The sequence below is a fragment of the Aptenodytes forsteri genome, unplaced genomic scaffold (genome assembly GCF_000699145.1).
Source record: "Aptenodytes forsteri isolate BGI_AS27 unplaced genomic scaffold, ASM69914v1 Scaffold258, whole genome shotgun sequence".
NCBI lineage: Eukaryota > Metazoa > Chordata > Aves > Sphenisciformes > Spheniscidae > Aptenodytes > Aptenodytes forsteri.
Genome location: NW_008795250.1, coordinates 518,324 through 539,105, shown reverse-complemented (window position 1 = coordinate 539,105; position 20,782 = coordinate 518,324). Strand labels below are relative to the sequence as shown.

At 43.0% G+C, this 20,782-nt stretch overlaps 2 protein-coding genes across 2 annotated transcripts in view; one reads left to right on the top strand and one right to left on the bottom strand.

The window, feature by feature from the left end:
- PSTPIP1 (proline-serine-threonine phosphatase interacting protein 1) overlaps window positions 1-12,755 on the bottom strand; it is a 35,782-nt gene extending 23,027 nt beyond the window's left edge. Inside the window, exons 1-3 of the mRNA XM_019471948.1 lie at window positions 12,717-12,755; window positions 11,743-11,843; window positions 8,021-8,095 (exon numbers count right to left, since the gene is read on the bottom strand). Of these exons, the coding sequence (XP_019327493.1) occupies window positions 8,021-8,095; window positions 11,743-11,843; window positions 12,717-12,755 (215 nt within the window). The remainder of the gene's footprint in view (window positions 1-8,020; window positions 8,096-11,742; window positions 11,844-12,716) is intronic.
- SCAPER (S-phase cyclin A associated protein in the ER) overlaps window positions 1-20,782 on the top strand; it is a 281,456-nt gene that overhangs the window by 27,587 nt on the left and 233,087 nt on the right. The window lies entirely within an intron of this gene.

The following is a 20,782-nucleotide window of genomic DNA, read 5'->3' as shown; positions in this document are numbered from 1 at the left end:
ATAAATCCATTTTACTCACTTACTGTGCAAAATTATCTTACAGTTGGTTCAGGAAGGTGACTCAATTGGAACAGCGTGGCATGCCAGCACTTCAAAGTTAACTTGTCCTGGCTGCTCTCTGTTTTTGCTAGAGAACTGGGCTGTTGCTGGAGACTGCTCTGGGCAGTCCTATGTGACACGAGGGCCACCAGGAAACGTACTCTAGATAGGGCTCTGGTACCTTCTGCTTCACAGTCATCAAAAGCTGAATTTTATGCCACCAGAGATGTAATTAGCAGAGTTCTATCAGTGACAGTGCTTAGGTCACAGGTATACTCACTATGTACGCTACGCACTCTTTCCTTTGCAACTGTAGGCTTGCTGGTTTGGGCGCTTTTTTTCAGTACTTTGCCTTTTCACTCAGTTAGAGACTGGTTTAACTGAGTAATTCAAAGAGTGCCTTTACAGCTTGTACACAGGAAGGTAAAACAGGCTCTTCTAACTGGAAAACCACAGCTCTATTATAATTTTCTTTCTCTTCTACCTTTGCTTGGTGAATAGAAGTGTGAAATAACCCCACCTTCCTTTCTGGTAGGTTTCCATTTTAACATCAGTATGATCTACAATGTTCTGTTCTTATTGTAATTTTTTTAAATATTCTTTCTGAAACTGGGAGACGTCTCTGCCAGATGAACTCTATAGACCACTTTCCAGCAGTCCTGGTCACCCTCTGCCTCCAGTAACTTAGATCCTGATAACATGGTTATGAAACCAACCCAATGCCAGTCTTCTCTGAGGCCATGGTTAACATCTTTCCTCCTGCCACACAGGGAAGACCCAATGTGGTTTTACCAACATTTCTTTCTGTGAAAGTGGTGGTAGCAAAATGTGGGGGAAACAAGTTCAGAAGCATCTGATCTCAAATAGTTTGCACCTGGGACTCTGTCTGCATTGCAAAAAAGAAAAGAAGGGGGAGGTGGTGTGCTCTTTTAGCAGGGAGGTAACTAAGGCGCTACCAAGTCCTAGGCCAGGCACATAGCACACTATTTCACATGAGAGTCGTGTCTAACATTGCTTAGTGGGCATGTGGTGAAAACATCGAGGAATTAATTTTGACGGGATGTTTTCTTCTTGTTCTCAGAGGAGCTATAAACAGAAAGGCAAAACCACTCAATGCAACTGGAAAGATTTCTGTACAGGTCCCAGCTGTGGTGTGGTGTCTAAGCCACCTGTGGCAGAGAAAAGGCATGAGCAGCACCCTTTCTTTGACCATGGGAGTCCAAGTTTCTGTCTGTCTATAAATTAGTGATAGCAAGGCACTAGCTAGCATGAGCAGTCATGTCAGCTATTACAAGAGGCTGCGCTGTGCAGCAGGCTGGGCTTAGTGTCAGGTTGGGTGTAGCATATTTTCATGAAAGTAGCAACAAATGTGGAGGGTTCCTCTAGTGCTGTGGTGTGTTTGTGTACGTGTTTTGCTTCTGGTGCTTGGATATTTTCGAATACGTGTTAAAAGCGGAAGCAGCCCCAAATGGAATGGGAAGGGACTGTATCATCACTCCCAGGGCTGGTTACTGGGAGCACACACACATCACCCCAGACTTTGCTGGGGCAGAAGGGCAAATGGGATGGCATCTCCATGTACCTTCTCTTCCCTGTAAATCTGTGCCCACATACTACAAATTAGACCCCTTGTGACTCCAGATGGATCTATGCCATTCAAATCAAAGGATAAAACAATCGAAACAACTTTTGTACCTTTAACATAAAACTAAATTTCCTCATGTCTCCTGAAAGAGAGCAGCACTGCTCAGAAATGCCTATCCTCATCATCGGAGAGCTTATCTAGATTGGCTTTAACAAGAACTGAGCAGAGGCTTAGGTCTTTTGAAGTACATGCATGGGTCCATTTTCACAGGGTCCTGAAGATTTGAAATACAAGTGTATAAGCTCTGTGCAGGTTCAGGACATCTGAGCAGAGAATAACTAACCATGGAAGGATGTGACCTTCCACAATGACTTTTAGCTTCACTTCAAAAATGCCTGCTTTGTGTGAATAATACAGAGGATTCTGTATATTAAGTGACAGACGCACTATATTTATACACAGGAAGTAGCAACTGGCATTTCGTTACAGATGCCCTCACCTCACGCTCACTGAAATATTCTATTTCAGGCATTGCAGAGAAGGGCAGAGCAGACACAGGCTTGAAGGAACTACCCTTTCCCAAGGTCTGAAGGAGGTGGTAGTGGAAAAGAGGGAAGCAAAAAAGTAGGAAATCATATATGTGAGAAGAGACAAGCAGAGCAAATAACAAAAACAGCTGTTGTCAGACTAGGCAGAATTTAACCAGCTACTGCGTGTTTACATCAGTTATTTTACAGAACAACAGAGTTCCCAGAGGCTCTATTTCAGCTGAAGCCGAGGATGTATCTGAAAACCGGGCTCTGTAGTATATTCTGTTTTCATGTTGTTCTGCTGAAGAGCTGCCCAAAGCTACTGCATGGAAATTCCCAGTCACCTGAAAGGTGTTTCCTCTTAAAGGCATGAGCTCTGCTGAGAATCATCAATAGTGTGCCAAGACTTCATTACTGTGTGCGCTACCAGCAAAAACTTGCAAACTTGATCTCAGTTTGTAACTCGGCTGAAAATCCCCAGTTTCAGTGCATCCTCTCCCATGTGTGCAACACAGAATATGGAGAGTACAAAACCATACTGTAGTTTAAACTTCATGACATGTAGTTCCCTCTCCCCCACTGGATATTGGTGTAACCTGGCATTTGCCAAGAATATATGGCTGTAGCTTTGTAATAATCTTTTTCATAATTTCTTTTATGATTAGAGACTATGAAATTGTGATTCAGATATTATTTTTTCATAATTAAAAAAGTGGGATAACAGGGCTTTAAAATTAGTACAAGGTAGGAATGAAGACATTTTAAAAATACACTTTAGCCCTGACATGTGATAGGTGAGCTCCAGAGTTCCATTTCTGTGCAGAATCCATCTTTTCACCCTGACTGCTGCAATCCTCGTGCTTTGCCCGCTCCGCAAGGGCTGCCCACTCTCCTGGGTCTGACCCACTCAAGGTACATTTGCAACTGATACTCTCTCATGTTCCCTTCCAATACCTGTTCTCCTCCCAGTGCTTTCACTAAGACTCTCCAGCCACCCGTATTCCCAAGCATAGCCACAAGCATGTGCTGGCACATCCAGGTGATTAACTCGAAAGAAGCACCCAGGCTTCTCCATAGTTTTGGTGTTATTATGGGCCTGGGTGTGTTTGTAAGAACCAGAACAGGCAGTGGGACCGCAGCTCACCAATGCAGACGTGCGTTGAGGAACCCCACTGTAAGGAAGCTAATCTGCCTTTGTCAGGTGTGTCTGATCTAACACGGCAAGTGTGATGAGGTGGCCTAAAAATCAACAAAGAAGAAGGCACCTCTGCACTTAATAGGAAAGTACATTGCTTTACCTTAAGACTCAGTGGATGCTAAAAAGTCTTGGGGTTTCAAATAAGAAAAAGACACAAGGAAACTCCATTGGGGGCTACTATATACAAAGCTGCTGGTGTGGCAGCCCCTGAACTACCAATTGCTAAGGCTAGAAGATTATTTAGGAGAAATATATCCTCATATGCTTGCCCTGTTCTTCTACTCTTCCCTTGGGATCTAGTGTTGAGGACAGAGTATTAGGCTGAAGGGATTTTGGTCTGAGCCTGTGTGACCCTTCTTGCATCCTTCTGTACATTAGAATGAACTTGCCAAGGCCTATAGCAACTGCTGACTTAGATCTGTGTCATGGGTTGGAAAGAGGATATCTCCCTTCCCTATAGGAAATAGTTTCTACCAGCTGCAGTGCTCGAGGCAAGGGCAAGCACCCAGAACACCTAAATTTGCTTGAATCAGGCTGGACTATTGAATGACTGTGTGCTCTGGCTGTTAGGCAGCACTTATAGGGAAGTTTTATTTCCTGAGCTGGAAGCTGGAGTATTTGTTTGCTATGTCCATGGTAACCAGCACCAGCTTCTTTTAGAAACCCTGTGTTTGCTTTTTTTTTTAAATAAAAAATTGTTGCGGCACGTCTCCCTCATTGCGGCATGTCTGCCTCTCTGATTTTAGTTTTGCTAGAAATTTTTCTACAGCTGTAGGCTGGCCATAGCCATTTCCAATACTGGCTTGAAAAAGAACAGCGAGGACCTCACTGAAGTTGTCGCACCTCCAGTAGCAGTGCTAAAAATTTGTCCTCTGCTAGCTCTCAGGTCAAAGTGATTTCTCACATTTCTGGTGCTAAGGAGTCTGCAGGTGGAGACACAACGTTGTCCTCTTTTCCCAGGTCACGATGTGATATTACTGCTGATACTCAGTAACGAAGTGTCCTAGTACACTCTTGGCTTGTAGTTGTCTCTGCCAAGCACGAGCAGTGCCATGTCCCGAGGGGTCAGTTCTCCATCAGAGGAGCTGTAGCGATGCTGAGGGAACAAGCACTGGACAGCATATAGGATGGAAACCTGATGGCTGCTGTCACCCAGATTTTTCTCAAAGCAATGGAGAGTGGTCCCAGAGTTGCTGTTATATTTCAGTGAGCTTTCCCTACTATCTTTCTTTTGAGTCAGCAGCATATTTCTTCATCTGTGTCTTTCAGTAAATAAAAATGGGTAGTTGAATCTATTTATACATTTAGCTGAGTTCACCAATTTGTTCCAGCTGAAGCAAAATTTTGGGGGAGAGGGAAGAGCCTGAAAAAATGTTGAAATTTTTTTTTCTTTGATTCAAAATGAAAAACTTTTAAAATATGGGGGAGGCTTGGGAGAGCACTCTTTTCTACGGTGATGTCCACTACCTGGTGCAGTGTGCCATAGACTTCTCCAGGCTTCTCCCCGTTGCTTGTATTTACTCATTGTGATTATTCTCTTCGCCTTGTTTTGTGCCGGTCCTGACTGTGCTGAAGTAACAACCCAGGCAGTACCTGCTCGCCACTGCCTAATTTCTCCCTTGAGCAGACCCTCTTCTCTCCAAGCACAGGAAGCAACAGAATGTTTTTTTTTTTTTCTCTCTACATTTTTTAACCTCTGAGGGTTTGAGATTAGAAGAGCTGGGCAGCTGCCAGGATCTGCATTTCTGGAGTTGGAAAGAGCTGTTCACACTGGTACTGGGAGGATATAAGCACATAAGGCCCTGCTGGGCTGCTCATCGCGTGTAGCGGTGCCACCGTCTCCAGTTCGGCAGATCTGGCGTTGGCTGCGGTATGGGTTTGCCACGGATGCTTTGCCAACAGGCCCCCCGCACAGGGACTGCTGCTTGCTCCAGCTTTGTGCCGCTTCTCTCCTGCTCTTCTTTCCATAGCAACTACAGAGCATCGCTTTAACCTGGTGGAGTGATGGGAGGTTTTTGCAGCCAATTCATTAGTTTCGGAAGTTGTTTATAATGTGCTAAACAGAATTAATTGGCCTTGCAGTTGTTTCTCTTAAGGTCTTCTGGATATTTTCTGACACTGGCAGTTTGTGGGTGGTTGTTGCGGATGGATTTTCTTTGTTCTTTTTATCGACTTTTTGAAAGGGTATCGGATACCTTCCTGATATTGAGAACTATTGGGTGTGAAATAATTTCCCAGGAGAAGCAACAGAAAGCCTTAGTACCTGAGATGTTTAAAAGATAACTGAATTTAAGACTAGAGCATACTTTTGCATTAGCAAGAAAATGAGTGAGTGATCTAAAATTAGTAATTCTTGCTCCTCTGCAATACATAGCATGGCACAGGAAGTTCTATAAAATGTTCTGCAAAAAAACCTGGAAGCTACTTTTTTCCTGATGAGTGTCAAATGCAAGTTTTAGGTACAAATACCTGCACAACACCTTCATTAGACTTTATTTGAGAAATACTGCTACCCAAAGCTGCATTCAAAGATGTGAACAACCCTGTTCAGCCTGTCAAGTATTTGTAATACTTAGGATTCAGTGGGCTAGTCGATAATAGGGAGTCCTATAAAGAGGAAGCACTTGGAGTAATGCATGGGGATAGTTGTAGCATAGTCCTTTCAAGCTTTTCTTATTATAGGTAGTACATAGGTTCCCTCCCTCCGGTCTCCCTGAAGGACTGACCTTGGGAGCAGAACTGCTGTCAGCAATCAATGTCATATAAACAAACAGAAACTTCACACTGTGTCAAAAATTTTAAGGCATTAAAACCAAATATTTCATTTTCATGAGTTGTTCCAGCCCTGAATAGACCCTAGTTTTCTCTGATTTTAAAGTGTTTACTCTGGACAAATGCCCTTCACTGCCCATCTGTGTAACTCCTTAAACAACCAGAGGATGCTGAATGACAGAAAGCAAAGTGTCCTCTCTCTGCTTCAGAGCAGATACAGTGAGACATTTCCTCTGATAAAAATATCAGCGCAAAGCTGGTCGCTATCCAGACCAGGCGTGGGTTTATGGAAACATAGTAAAGCAGCTCTGCAGCATGCTTTGTTGGTATATTCAGCCTTCTCTCTATGCCAAGCTATAAAATCGCTAGATCAAAGTGGAGCTGCGCCTGAGTCCAAACTTCCCCCAACTTGAGGGGAACTTGGATCCATGTCCCAAATCTGGGACTTGGCTCTGCCTCTAAATTAAGCTCTTATAATCTCTTAGGAAAAGTCAGACCCATGAATTATCCACTAAGTCACAGAAGGGCAGCCAAAGCTGTCTGTTTCTGAACACGTTTGCTCTGCTTGCCCTGCAGAGCAGGGCAGTAAAGAAATTTAGGTGGAGCCTTTCGTTAATCCTGGAATGCTGATCTTAGCCTTTGGTTTGGGAAGAAGCCATCCATCCTTAATCTGCTATTTTAATTTCAAAATAATTTTTTCTTCTCCTTCCTTTTCTCCAATTAAGTCTGTGAATTGAGACAGCAGGAAGGTAGAAGCCACCTCCAGCAGCCTTTGCTAGGAACCTTGCTATACCTTACTGCATTGCTCAGGGGCAAGGGAGAGATGGAGCACTAGGGGAGGAGAGGCTTGCACGTTCTCTGCAGTGAGCCTCAGTGGTCTCCGCACTACCAGGTGCTTGGGTTAATGCAACAGTTTCCCTGTCGGCCTGGATGTGCCACCACTGAATCGATAGCAAGTGCTACGGGTGATTGCCTGGCACTTGCATGCCATGGTGGTGCAAGGGTTTGAGGTCAAGTTTTCCCATAAAATCTGAACAGGAAACCACGCTCACAGAGAGTGATAAATCAACGTAAAAAGGAGACTGCAAGTAAGAAATGAGGTATGGGATGGATGAGGGTAGCAGGCCCTAGGGATCGAGAGCTGTTCTGTGTTTAGATTGAGGTCTTCTCTTTCAGACTTGTCTTCTGTCACCCCAAATCTTCATCCTCTGCCACCATATTACTGTACTTGTTACAATAATGACAAAATGTCTCATTATTGCTGCTACTATCAATAATAGCAGCAGTTTATCAGCAGTGTTTATTAAGTTAAATTCCATGCCAACATATATCTTCCTCTCCCAACACAATTTATACGTGATCTAAGATAGTAGTAGAGGAGACAGAGAAAAATATGTGTCATTTTAGTAGTTCCGTTGATTTGTTTCAAATGAAGTCCCTTCAAAGAGGTTAAAAGTTTGTATTCCTAAGCTAAGCCTTTTTCCTGCTGCAGAAGCTAATTTTTGGTGTCTTTGCACTCTGTGTTTGTCCTGTCACAGTCTCTCAGTGTCCACCAGCTTCCCAGAAATGCCAAGCCACCATCCTAAACATTTCACAACCTTTTTCTTTCCCTTTTTTTCCCATCACTTAGTTTGCTTGTGGAAGCAAATATTAAACATTGTTAGGAATCCTGACATTAAAAAAATTCTCAGTAGAGACCTACTGGCAATTTCCAAATCAAGATTTTGTGAATCCTGCTTTGAAGGACTATGTTGTTTCCCCATTTTTCCTGTACATTGTGAAGTGCTCTGTAACGCACTGAAGTGAGCAGCTGATGACCCCATTCATAGGCAAAACACAGGAGTCTGATATTGCTTCCAAAATGCTTTCATTTGCACTAATAAAAGAATTCCTTACTTGATTTCTGTTTGTCCTCCTGCTTTTCGGGCAATTTGAATCAGCTCTTTCCCATATCTCTCTTCTGCTTGTGCTCTGTTAAAAGAAAAACTTATTCAATTTCTCTTAGTGGTACCAGGATCACATTTACACAAATCTTTTAATTGCATCTGAGGTACAAAACATGAGAAATACATTTATTTCTTTAATTTCTCTACCTCCTCAATCCTAGTGCTATTAGTTACCTATAAATATTTTGGGTGAGCTATTTCTAGAAGAAATGAGGGAAAAACGAAGCCCATCTCCGTGGCTTTGATTACTGTGGAGTGCTACGTACAACTCTGTCCCCAAAAAGTTGGATTCAATTAGAAGAAGAGGTGTACAGAAGTGTAGTGAAGATGCTTAGAACGGAGAGCCTCTTTTGCAAAAGAAACCTAAAAGATGACGGCTGACTTGACCCATCAAAATGAAGGCTGGGAGGGGAGTGAAGGGTAGGTTCTAAAGGATCCATTTAAGAGAGGTTGTGAATAAATGGGAGCCAGGAGTAGCAGGAACATTTCTAACTATTAGAAACATGAGGTGCTGCTTGAACAGCTGCAATGGAGGCAGAGGGGGAAGGAGCCTTGCTATTTGTAAGGTGAGGCTGTGACAGTTTTATGGAGGGGACAATACGATGTGATATCTCACCTAATGGGGAACTGTAACTAGTGACTCAGGAAAGTAGTTCTGTTTCTATGGTTAATAAAGAAAAACAATTATTTCTTTGCTGTTCTCCCCTCCCCCAGCTCTGAAAGAAATTTCTATTCTCTGTTTAAAAAAAAAAGTATTTGTACTAAATATGTTATTTCCTTTCTCCTGGGTGCAAGACCGGGGTGGAACTGAGTTGTCAGTCTTTGAGTAGCTGCTAAAAACTATTGAATGGTCAATAATAAATAATGAACAGATAGCCTGGTGCTAGGATTTGGAGGGCAGGATTTTGGTTAGGGTAAGTCCAGTTCTCAAAAGGGGTTTCAAAGCATTTCAAACAGCTTTGAGCCTGAAACTTGGCACCTTAGAGAAATGTACCCTTTGTTCAAAAAAGGAATTTTTATGTGGGTGCAAGGCCATGCAACCCCGCTGGTTTGTTCTTACATCCATCTTCCCACTCGGCCACGCTGTGCTTTATTATTACTATTTGCTGAGTTCCAGCGGTTTGAGGGCTGGTCTTTCAGTTTTGCAACACAGCAGCTGTTGGGGTGGGTCTCTGTTTGAGAACATCCGACTGCCCTTCCGACTGTTCCTCTGCTCTGATGGCTGTGAGCACCTTGCGTTGTAGCCAGCTGTACCGGTGGCTCTGGTGCAATTTCACTGGTTTGCAACCATCATCTGTGACCTGAGGCAGGCTCGTCCTGGGGACTTGCCCCCTGTCCAAGGAGATCTGTCAGGCTGGTGGAATAGCAGTGCTGGTCATACAGCAGCGTACAGTTGCCACAGCCAGAAGTGGAGGCTGCTCCTGGCCTCTGTCCGTGGCTCCCGTGTGTCTAACACTGCATGTGCAATTAGTTAATTGCTGTCATCCTGCACTAGAAATTGCTACGTTTTAGTGGGGTGTTCCTACGTCACTGCTTTGGGATTCCTCCTAGAAGAAGAGGGCGCAAAATACAATGATAGGCCACACAGATGTACCACTTCGCTTTCATGATAGATGAATGAAATTTCATCAAAATGGAAATATACTGCAGAGACACATAAAGCTGCAGAAGAAGAACAGATTCTTTTTCTTCTGATTTTAATAACAAGAAACATTTTTGTGTCAGAGACTTTGCTTTTCATATCTTGGTGCTGCCTTTACCACTTTCCAGTACTCTTGCACACAGCTTCTAGGTTTCCCTGCAGCCGTCGAGAGCTGGAACATATTTTGTGTTTTAAAGCTGGGGCTTTGGTCTGGAATACAATTGCTTTCTCACTCCCCAATCTCTTAGACCCTCCTCTGGACCAGGCAGGGATATTTGTGAGCAAAAGTAATTGACCTGGGTGGAAAACTGATGAAGTGTTAGTATAACCAGGGCAGCTGGTTTCAGGACTCAGGGCAGCTGCTGCAGGAGTCCTTGTTGAAATTCTGGCATGAAGCCCATGATATGGGCAGCCTTTAGGAACACAGATTCATCACATGCTTTGATCTCCTCCTAGGTCATTCCTATGAATGACATGAGGACAAGCTGAAACAAGCATCTTCCAGAAATAAACTGGAAATAATACCTTCTTTCTGCAACTCAGTGCCCGCTATCTTTTCTCCTTTTCCTCCTCCCCCAATATGTATGTACACACACAAGCACACGCACGTATGCATGCTCACTGGAATGTTTTGGGGGTGTGCAAAAGTTCATGGAAACATTTGTTCTTGTATCTTTCATATCAGCAAAATGATTGTATGTGTATTTTTTTTCTTCTTTGTGGAAAGTCCTTTGTGCCTCCACCACAAGTCAGGAAGAACCTTATCCTGCAACTTGCACAAACCTCTCTAATATGTTTTGGAAAGAAACACAGGCGTATATAGCATCAGATGCATGCTGCAGTGTAGAGCCTGCCTGAAGCCTGCAATGTAATTCTGATCTCTGTAAGTTATGTGTCACAAAGGAGCTATTTTAAACAGTTAAAGCTAAGCTACCATCAGACAGATGTGACTTCAGGACTGAGTGACATGCGGTAATAAAATATGCTTCCACTGGTGGTCAAGAAAAGCAATTCAAATAGCTTCCGATTTTGGTGGGAAACTCTTCACATGCTGTGACATAGTCAACTTTCAGTTTGACAGCTCACATCCCCTTGAAAGTCCCAGTAGCCTGGGACAGAAAACCAACCTAAAGCCAGAAAACTAGATGGGAACAGCATGGGAAGAAAAAGCAGTCTGTGACTGAGGAAGGCAGAGCAATATTCGTAAGGAGACAGTTCTGAGATTAACTGCTCTAGGACTACCTGCTGCATATATAATCCATATTGTGTGGTCTTTCCTACGGGTTATGCATGAGCATGTATGTGCCTCGTGCTACATGTTGAAACTGTTGAAACCCAGCCACTTAAAAACAGAACCAAATTTCAGATATTTTTTTCTAACTCAGTAGTACAAAAATGAATGGCAAAGGAGTCAGAGCAGCTGTGTAATATGTATTTTCTCACCCACAAAAGTGTCAGCTGTCCATAGCTGTTGTTGAGGGGCCCCCAAGAAGCATGTAAAGGATGGACATAATCTATGACACTGTTATTCAAAGTCTAGTAAGGTCGGCGAATGATGTGGGCTGTCTTGGGTGTCTGGGAAAGGCTTTTTGTAGCATCTTACATAGCTTTGTCTGTATTTGAAAAATGGCCCATTTTTGGTAGTTGCAGGAAACTGAAACAGTGCCTGTGGCAACAGCACGTTTAAAGGGAAAGAAAAATGCTCCCTGTAAAAGGGGAAACTTGGTAATGCTACTTGTTGTGGATGTACGTGCTGCCGTGTGATTGTGGACCAATAACTACCTGAGTCTTAATGGAGCTCTGGATTTCTGATTCTTTCACCCCTCTCTTCTCTTCTCAAATCTTCAAAATTTCTATTTGTTTTCTGCCTTCACAAATCATGACAAAAGGCTAGGATTCAAATCACTCGGGCTTTTCTATGTAAACTAGTATCACTACCAAATTCAGAAACAGCCTACTATTCCTTTCCAGATGCCAAACAGGAGAGAAAATGGAGGCTGTTCACACTTTTTTCACTCTGATTTTCTTACCTCTGCTTGAGCAAATCCTCCACATCTTTGCACATCTTCCTCCCATCCAACAGCCGCTGTACAAGGGCCTCGTAGCCAGTGTGGAAGGTAAACTCCTTGCACTGAAGACAGAAAGATAAACAGTTGAGCTGATTTGTGTGCATAGTTTGCAGGTTTACCAGATGCCTACTGTCAGTCATATGGAGCAAATTAAGTTTCTGGAAAATCCAAATGGACCTTTCGATTTGCCCAGAGCAGTGGCAGCTGGGGCAGGGCTAAGGGCGCAGGTATGAGTGAGATTTCTCCAAAGTGAAAATCTGTAAAAGTTTTGATTAAATCAGCTTTGTTTTTTAATACTGAAAAAGTGAAGTGGGTCACAAATTTTGCTGTGTGGAAAGCAGTGCTAGCTGTTTTTTTGGGGAAGTCACCTTTAGCGTTGGATGTTGGATCTTTGCAGAGCAGAGATTGCAGATCTTTGCAGAGCAGTCTTAAGGAAAACAGCTCCTCTTCCCATACATTTTCTAAAAAGAATGGTCAGAGTCAACTCACTGCCACAGGACTCTCAGTAAGACGGTGACCTGCTGTCTAGATGTGAGTGGAGAAGTGAAGGAATCTTGTTCTTGTGCGAATATCAGCACACGGGGTAGTGGTTGTGCCACCCGGTCAGTGGTGGGTGTTTTAATGGGAGGATTCATAGCACAGAGAGACAGTTTGCCATTAGACAGCACTTGGGTTCTAGTGTTCTGCTAAGTTCTCCTTTGGGATTGCTGTAACAGCTGTTCTCGTTGTTTGAATCAATCTGTCTCTGGTGTAAATTCAATGTGACAGGGTTTTAAAAAATAAAGTAGAACATAAGCATGTGGAGAGCTTGGGAATGCGGACATTGGATCTGCATGAAACTGCAAGTCTGTGTTTCTGAGACGCTTGCCAATGAGTGCTCCTTCCCTTGCTTTTGCATTCACCACCCAATCTCCTGTGCAATACATGGGATTCACTTGTGCCTTTGGGTATTTTTGCAGCCTGTCCTGCTCCATGACCGCATGTGGCAAATGGAGCCAGCCTAGGCGATCTGTGGTTTCCAGCCATATTCCAGAGGTCATAGAGCTGGGTGGAATTTGCTGCCCCAAAGCCAGGGCTCTTATCTCCTACTGGGGCTCTGCACCCTCTGCGGCTCAGAGCCATGCTCCTCTGCTGCAGTGCCATGCTCCTCTGCTGTGGTCTAGGACTGCGGTTCCCTCCCCATCACACAAGTCCATGCATCAGCCTTATCCCTGTCCACGTGATCCATCAGAGCATACCCCCATGCATCTCAGACAAAAATATCTGAGTAATGAGAACAAAAACAATTAGTCTTGCACTTCTTTCATCTTTTTACCAACTTCCAGGTTGCACTGCAGCAATGGTAAATCGGTCACAACGAAGCCAGTGCTGCTGAGGAAATGCTGGGAGCCCAGAAAGGGAAGGGAATAAAGTTGTGACGTGCTCTGAGTGTGGCACTGGGAGAGGATTTCTGTGTTCTATTCATGGTCCTCCCACTGACTCACAATGGGATTGGGACAAGCCATTTTTACTTTGAGAGCCTCAGTTAACCAGTACATAGTGATAATGTTATTGAAAACATAGTGGTGAATGTTATCTGAGCTTTATGTTATAGCATTATGGACTGTGTAACCATAAAGAGAATTAATATGTTCCTTCCCTCAAGCAGTTTATGTACAATACAAGTGCTTATATACAAACTGAATATAGTTTATACGTCTATCCACTGTCCCCAAAGCAGCTATCATTTAATAAATGCGTTAGTTTATTGCTTTCCACTATGACTGCAAATAAGACAGCTGTTTAAGTTTTGGGACTTGGGAAGGATCTTCTGGCAAGCAACTCTTGGATATTTGAGCTTGCGGCTTCGCTTCCTTATTGCTGGGACTGGAGAGGAATAGGGCGAGCTCTGGGGATGAATGGCGGTGGCCGATGGCAGCCTCGGTCCTGCTCACCCAGGCCCCAGGGCTTCTGTGAAGATTTGCAGACTTGGGAGCACGTTTTTTTGCTTTTTCAAGAGCAAGGATAAATTTCTGCAGACAATCTTTGTAAACCTACAGGTTGCAGTAATATTTCCAGTGCTACATTTTCTTGACAGCAGTAATGACTTCTTCCCTAACGGACACTCTTATCATGAGCAGTGGGGAGAAAGGAAAGACAGTAGGATAATGGTTCACAAGAGACAAAGACAAATGCCTCTACCAGCAAAGTGTCTGCACTATAGAGCCAGGCAAGATAATAATGTAGATAAAAGAAGATGGAGAGAGTGCCATGGATCCACTGCGATCACTGTTGCAACCACAGGAAAATGATAGGATTACATATGCTGATCTAATGCATATGTTCACCCCTTAAGAAACGGGATCTTAAAAACAAAACATCAGTTTTCCTGATGTTTCCAAGGGCAAGTTACACACACACACATCCCAGGGAGGGATCCTGCTGTGAAAGAAATGAAAAGAAGCAAGTTTTTGCCAGTCATAGAGGAAAGTAGGAAATACCCTGGCAATCGACTGTCACTTCCCCGTCTCCCTTTTTTTTTGAGGACATCTCAAAGGCAGAGGTCATTGCTGCTGTAAAAAACTCTCATAAATTGCTCCCTCTGCCTGGCAGAAACCACTCTGGTCAGGTGCTCCACAACGAACTCACAGCCTAAAAATTTTGGTTGTATATTTCCAGATGCAATTAACTACATCCCATAGCTGTGTACACAGCTTCCTTGTCCCAGAAATGCAGCCCAGAGGTAAGTGAAAATATCATATGGGTTTGTATCACCCCAGCAGTCAGGCACACTGCCACAAGCAACAAATGGGGAGTGGTAAGCACACTGTGAAGTTACTCTGCCGTTTCTGTTCAACACATCTCTTTGTTTAGTAAATGCTAAAACTCACTTACTTGTCTTCCCCCACCTCTTTTAAACTGGTGCAGTTGCTGTAATGGAAAGATGGCAAATTCTGTATGTCTGAGAGAACCACTTATTAAATTCCCTAAATGGAGAATGCAGCACCAACTCATTATCAATCCAAAAACACTCACACAAACCCAACAGTGGGCCAGGGGTCAGCCTGCTGACCGGCGACCCTTCTAGGGGCCTGATAAAACTACCTAATGGACTCCATTCAGCCATTTGGACATCTTGCTCTAAGCCATAAAAATGCAAGGGGAAGAAGCAGTGCCATATTAAAAACTGCATCAAGGTTCACTCTGCCGTGGTGACCAAGAGAATTAATTTTGCAGCACGTCTAACAAGATACTCTCATGGTCTGAGTTAAAGGATCCTTTGTAAACTACACTGCCCTCAGTAGCGCAGCCATGCAGTCTTGTTGGAGCTCTGCAAACAGGCTTGCCTCCAGGACACGCACCAGCATTTTTACTGGCACTAATGCAAAGGGAGCAGGTTAGTGCTGCTCCCCACTGCTCACGACAGATTCTGTGCTCCATCTTTTTGCCTTCCTACTTCCTCACTTCAATGAATTTGGAAATGCAAAAGCCAGATTTTGCTCATTATAACTATAGGAATATTTTAGCCCTTTAGTACATATAGAAAGCTACCTGTTTAAATGTGAAATCTGTAATAGCACTTGCACATTCCTAGATCGCAGGCTTTCTACCAAGCAGGGTATGGGAGTAGTGTTCTCACCATTTTCTGCCTGCTAGGTTCGTCTGGGTTTTGTCACTGTGGCTGCACCTTGTATAAGGATTTGGCTCCAGCTAAATGCGGGTCTAAAAAGAACTTCCTCCCACAGGCACTCATTTAGTCTTTCTTCATTTTGAGGGGATCCATCTCAAAATTTGCTTTATTGTCCTCACTATGTGTTCCTGAAGAATGTGGAAGCCATATTTCAGAAACCACAGCATCTGAAATCTAAACCAGGGCTGCCTCAGCCTCCCAGGCGGCAGATCTGGCTGTGGTCTAAATAGCGTGTGCCACTAGCATGACATAGACTAGTGGCATGGAGGGAAAGGAAATGTAGCCAGGTGACAGCCCAGGTTTAGACAAGTTTAAGCTGCTATGGACACTCACCCTGCAACGTTGCGTCTTAATTTCCAACCACAATGTAGCCATAAATCATTTAGGCCCAAGTTTACTTACACAAACATTTCCCTTCCATTTCAACAGCTCTTTTTCTTCTTTCATGTATTGTACACCTGCATCCTCTCTCAACCTTTTCTTGAATCCAAACAAACTTCCTTTGCCCTTTCCTGGGATACCAGTTTTTCATGTGTGTTCTTATAGTACCTGTTCAAGGCTGAATAAATCCCTGTTGGATAAGGATGATGCTCTGCCACTCCAGTAAAGTCTAACCGATGCTTTGTACCATGACATTAATGTCTGTTCTCTAAGGAACACTTCTGATACATCCGAGGATCGTATTTGCTTTCTTCCGCTGTCAAATCATACCAGTGGCACCTAATTGATCTACAATCTATTGATATACCTCCAATTTTCTCCTCTCATGCAATTTTACCTAATGAGGTCCCAGAGTGTATTGGACCTTTTTGCTACTGGTCTCTTACTCTCATTTTGCACTTTGAAACATTAATTTTGTCTGCTTTCCGTTACCCTAGGCTTGAAGGTTATCAGATACCTCCCGTACACTGTTTCATTCTACCCATTTGTTTCAACAACAGCTATTTCCAGCCCATCCTTAATGTCTTATGCCAGTATCTGCAATGAATATATTGAATAAAATCAATCCTGAGACCAGCTCTTGAGAACCCTTCCTCCAGCTCAGGCATTTCCATTTCAGCACAAGCCACCAGCGTCTGCCCCAGAACGGGGTCTTTGCCTACTTTACAGTTCTTCTCCTGCTGTGTCTGTTCAGTCCTGGTTTGTTTTTCTTCTCTAGTTTCTTAAGGATTTCCTGTGTAACACCATAACAGACCCCACATTTTCTTTGTCAAGGCAATCAAGACAGCAAGATTGTATAATGTTAAACAACTATCTAGACTTGATAAGCTGTCTTGCCTTTATTCTATTTTCCGTTTACCATTTTGTGTTATAATTAGCATTCGCATCGAATGGTTTTGCAAAGGCTGTTAAAGTCGCACTACTCAGCTAGTGCTTGGGCACCTCTCAGTTGGGACTTTGTGATGATTATAAGAACTAATGAATAGTGAAAGAACCATTTTTTTTTAAGAAATTACAAAAAATGCTTTAATTAAACAATAAATGTATTTGTTAAATGTGTAAAACAATTTGTTTATAACAAAATCTAGGTAGTTGCTTGGAAGAGGGTGATTTGAATCACCACCAGTAATTTGTCTCATTGCCAAGAAAGTGATTCCGCTTAGTCAAAGCATGTGCGAATGTGAAAGAGGATTTACTCATTCTTATTTTAGTAAAAAGGATTAGTTAATCTGCGTTGTCCAGCAGACCTATAATCACTCTAAAGAAAGTGCTTGACAAAGGGATTTCAGTGTTGCAGGCAGATTCATATTGTCCTGAAATTCTTCCATTAATACTTTACATGTGCGTTCATCTCTGCCTCGGAGCCCGGGGTTTTTATTCTCATGGGGAGAATCACAGCTAATGGAGAGGCAGCATCTCCTCTCCTCTTCCCGCTTACAAAAGTTGCTTCCCTCCAGTGCAATGAGCAACACCGTTCCCCCTAGAGATGAGAGAAATGTGAAAGGGAGTGTATGACTGAAAAACACAAATCTTACGCTCTAGTTTAACCAGAATATCTTTTCCTAGAACACTTGAAAGGAGGTGTGGAGGACTGCAAGCAGAGGTGTTGACAGTAAGCACACTGGGATACACTTTCTTCTTTCCATTTCTTTTTTCCTCTGTGGCTTATCGATGCTGCTCCCTCACATTAGCACTTACTAAAGAGATAGGTGCCTTGGGACTGCGCCTTTCCGTCTGGTAGAAGTTTCTCCATAGGCAATCACACAGGTAAACATCAGGAGTTAATTGTGGGAGAGATTATTCACGGCTGGCTCTGAGCTGGTTTCTGCAGCCATGAGGGAGAGGCTTGGAGGATTTTAGTTTGGTAACCAAAGGCTGCAAGCAGGAAGACTGATGGTGTCAGTTCCCTGCCCAGAGGGTAGAAAGTTCAGTACGAAGATAGGTGGGGGGTGATGTAGTTTCTTCTTACGTCTTGGTGGCACAAAGCTGAGTAACCTTGTGCTAAGTCTTGTGTCTTTAACTAGCTGAGAATCAGCCTTACAGCACATCTCTTCTCTGAGCCTTGTGCTGCCGGGTGCTCAGAGAGTACTGCAAGGCTTTTTGAAGAGCAAGCATCTACGTTTTGAAGTCACGAGGGTACTATTGCAATAATATCAAGTAGGAAAGACTAAAATGCTTTACTGGTTCCTGAGGCATGGTTTTGGTAAATAGCTATTACAATGGACTGAACTGAAGCAAAAATATCCATGCTTGTGTGCAAAGCGCTTGCTAAATTGTACGCCCTTGCATGTCCAACTACTAATATTCAGGTGACATGAATTGATCAAGTCATTGCGGTTGTGCTGTAGGAACTGTGGGCTCTTCTGTTCTGGCTGGTTTTCTTGGAGCATTTCTAACACTGTCCTGGGACCTGGCTTGCCCACTCAGAACTTTTTTTAGAGGTAGTTTACATACCACAATTCATACCTCTACCTGCTCCTGCAGGATAAGCTGGCTTGTCAGCAGCTTAGCATCTCAGCTGCTTTGCAGCTGAAGTGGTATGTCCTGTTTGGTAAGTGCCACTGCAGCTCCACCTCAGCTTGCTGCATTGCTCAGGGAAGCTGCAGTTCTGGCTGTCAGCAAAAAAGGCCTCTTCCCCAGCGCCTCCAGCTGCAAAGCCTGCTCACTTGCTTTTGGCAAGGAACTACATCCTAGGTGGTACACAGGGAGAGCAGGATACAGAGAGGCCCCAGGATACAGCACGGCAACAACACTACCCTGACAGGGAAGAAGGGCTGGAAAAGAGAAAACTATGTAACAGACATCTGGTGCATTGCTTGGTATGTGACAGGATAGTGCTGAGCTACCCTGGTGATAAAGATAGTATCAAAATCTGCACGTTAACTGGTTTGCACATCTGAGGTGGGCCTGGCTAGCTATCAGGTATTCTTTTAGCCTACAGATCCTTCATTTAGGAATTATTTGAAATGTATTATCTGCAAATATTCAAAAAATCTTTTAAAAAAAACCCACTTTCTCTTAAGTTTGAAAATATTTAGCTATAAAGGTGCATTCCTTGTCTTTATTCTTAATGGTATTTTCCCAAGGCTTTTATCAGAAGTATTATCAAGATGGGTTTTGGACTGAAAATGATAAATGTTGCTAAATCACCTAAATAAAGTGTTCATACAGATTTTCAAAAGAGAAAAAAAATTGAAACTGAATCTGTTATGAGTATTTTTGGAATTTTTTTTAAATCGAACTTTTTTTGCATCATAGCTTATCTTGTTTATTTAGGTAAGCCCTTGACAATTCTGGTAAAACAAAAACTTAAGATTCATTTTTCCAGGTTCAAAAATGAAATAACTACTGGCGTGAGGAGGAAGTTCAGAGAGAACAGGGGGTAGTGAGTTTTGAACAAGCATCATTCTGCCAATATTTTTTTCAACTGTCAGAAACAAATCCTTTCTATCCACAGTTGTATCATGCATGATATCTCAGTCCTGGATTGCAAGTACGTTGTTCTGACTGAGTTATATCAATGAATTATATCATTGCATCATACCACTGTGTATTGGCACTGCTTTAAAAGAGTGTTTCTCAATCTTGATCTCTTGATCTGCTAGTCTCCTTGTCAAGTGCTCAAGGGCTGAGTATTTACTGTAGGTAAGCAGCAAAGAGATTTAATAGCCAACAGCCAAACAAGATTTCTAATCTCAAAGCACATTTGACTGGGCTGGATGTTTTCTATCATGACATGGTCTTTCACTCTAAGTGAATCACTTGCTTTGTGTTTCAGTTTTTTGGGTTTTTTTCCCCTGGGATACTTTAAAATTTCCTAGTATTTCTAGGAAAATATTCCCATGATAACAAGTGTTTTAGGAAGTTTACTGCTCTTTTTCTGTGCTGCTCAAGCTATCCTGAAATAAATAGTGAAGTAAAATGAGATAGCAATAAGCACCACTAATTTGTGTATCTGATGTCCAAGTGACTGTTTAAATTCCCGCTCCAGCTCAGCTGTGACACTGAGGAAGGGTGCCTGGGCTTTACACGGCCCCGGCGCGATAAGAAGCGGTTCGGTATTGCTTCCTGTTACATGAGATGCTGTCCTAGTTCTGCTTGACACCAGTGAGACATGAAAGAGCCTTTTTTCAAAACAAAACCCAGGTTCTCAGTCTGACCCTCTGCTGCCTTGTCCTGGAAATGTGTTAGCAGCTGAAAACCTAGCTGTGCAACCTAATTAGGAGGTGAGCACACAAATGGGGGAAGGTCGTTGGTGTCCAGAACAGAATGGCATTGCAGCGGAAGCCTCTAACCGAAACAGTCTCCTTTGACCAATGCTTGGTGTGATATGAGTCCTTTTCTATAAATTTTCATGTGATAACAAACTGGTTAATGAGTTTAAAAGAGTATGTCCGTGCGGCATACTGCTGTACCGTCTAAGAGCTCCTTTTCTTACTGGCTGGAACTGGTTGGAATGGATGGGAATGCGATGGTTGCTCGTGCTTTCCAAGATTGAACTGACTACAGAATTTATACAAACTTAAAAAAACAATACTTTTTTTTAAAAGTATATGATTTTTCCACATAAGCAGAAAAAAGCAAGGAAGAGCAAGTGGGCTGGAGCTGGCTGTGTAGCATTTCTGTCATTTCTTGTAAATTCACTCTTTGCACATAAGAAACATAAACGTTTGCTAAGGATGTAGGTGGCTATCTTGGGACATTTTTGTGATAATTTCAGGAGTTGACTCTGGCATTTTCAACATGAGGCTTGGTTTGCAACTTCGCTGCAGCCTGTTGCCTAAATCTGCAATGCAGTACTTTTCATGGGGACCAAACACTATTTATTGCCAGGCATAGCATAAATGTGAACCTTGAATGGGACCTTCAAAAATCAGAAGGAAAAAACCA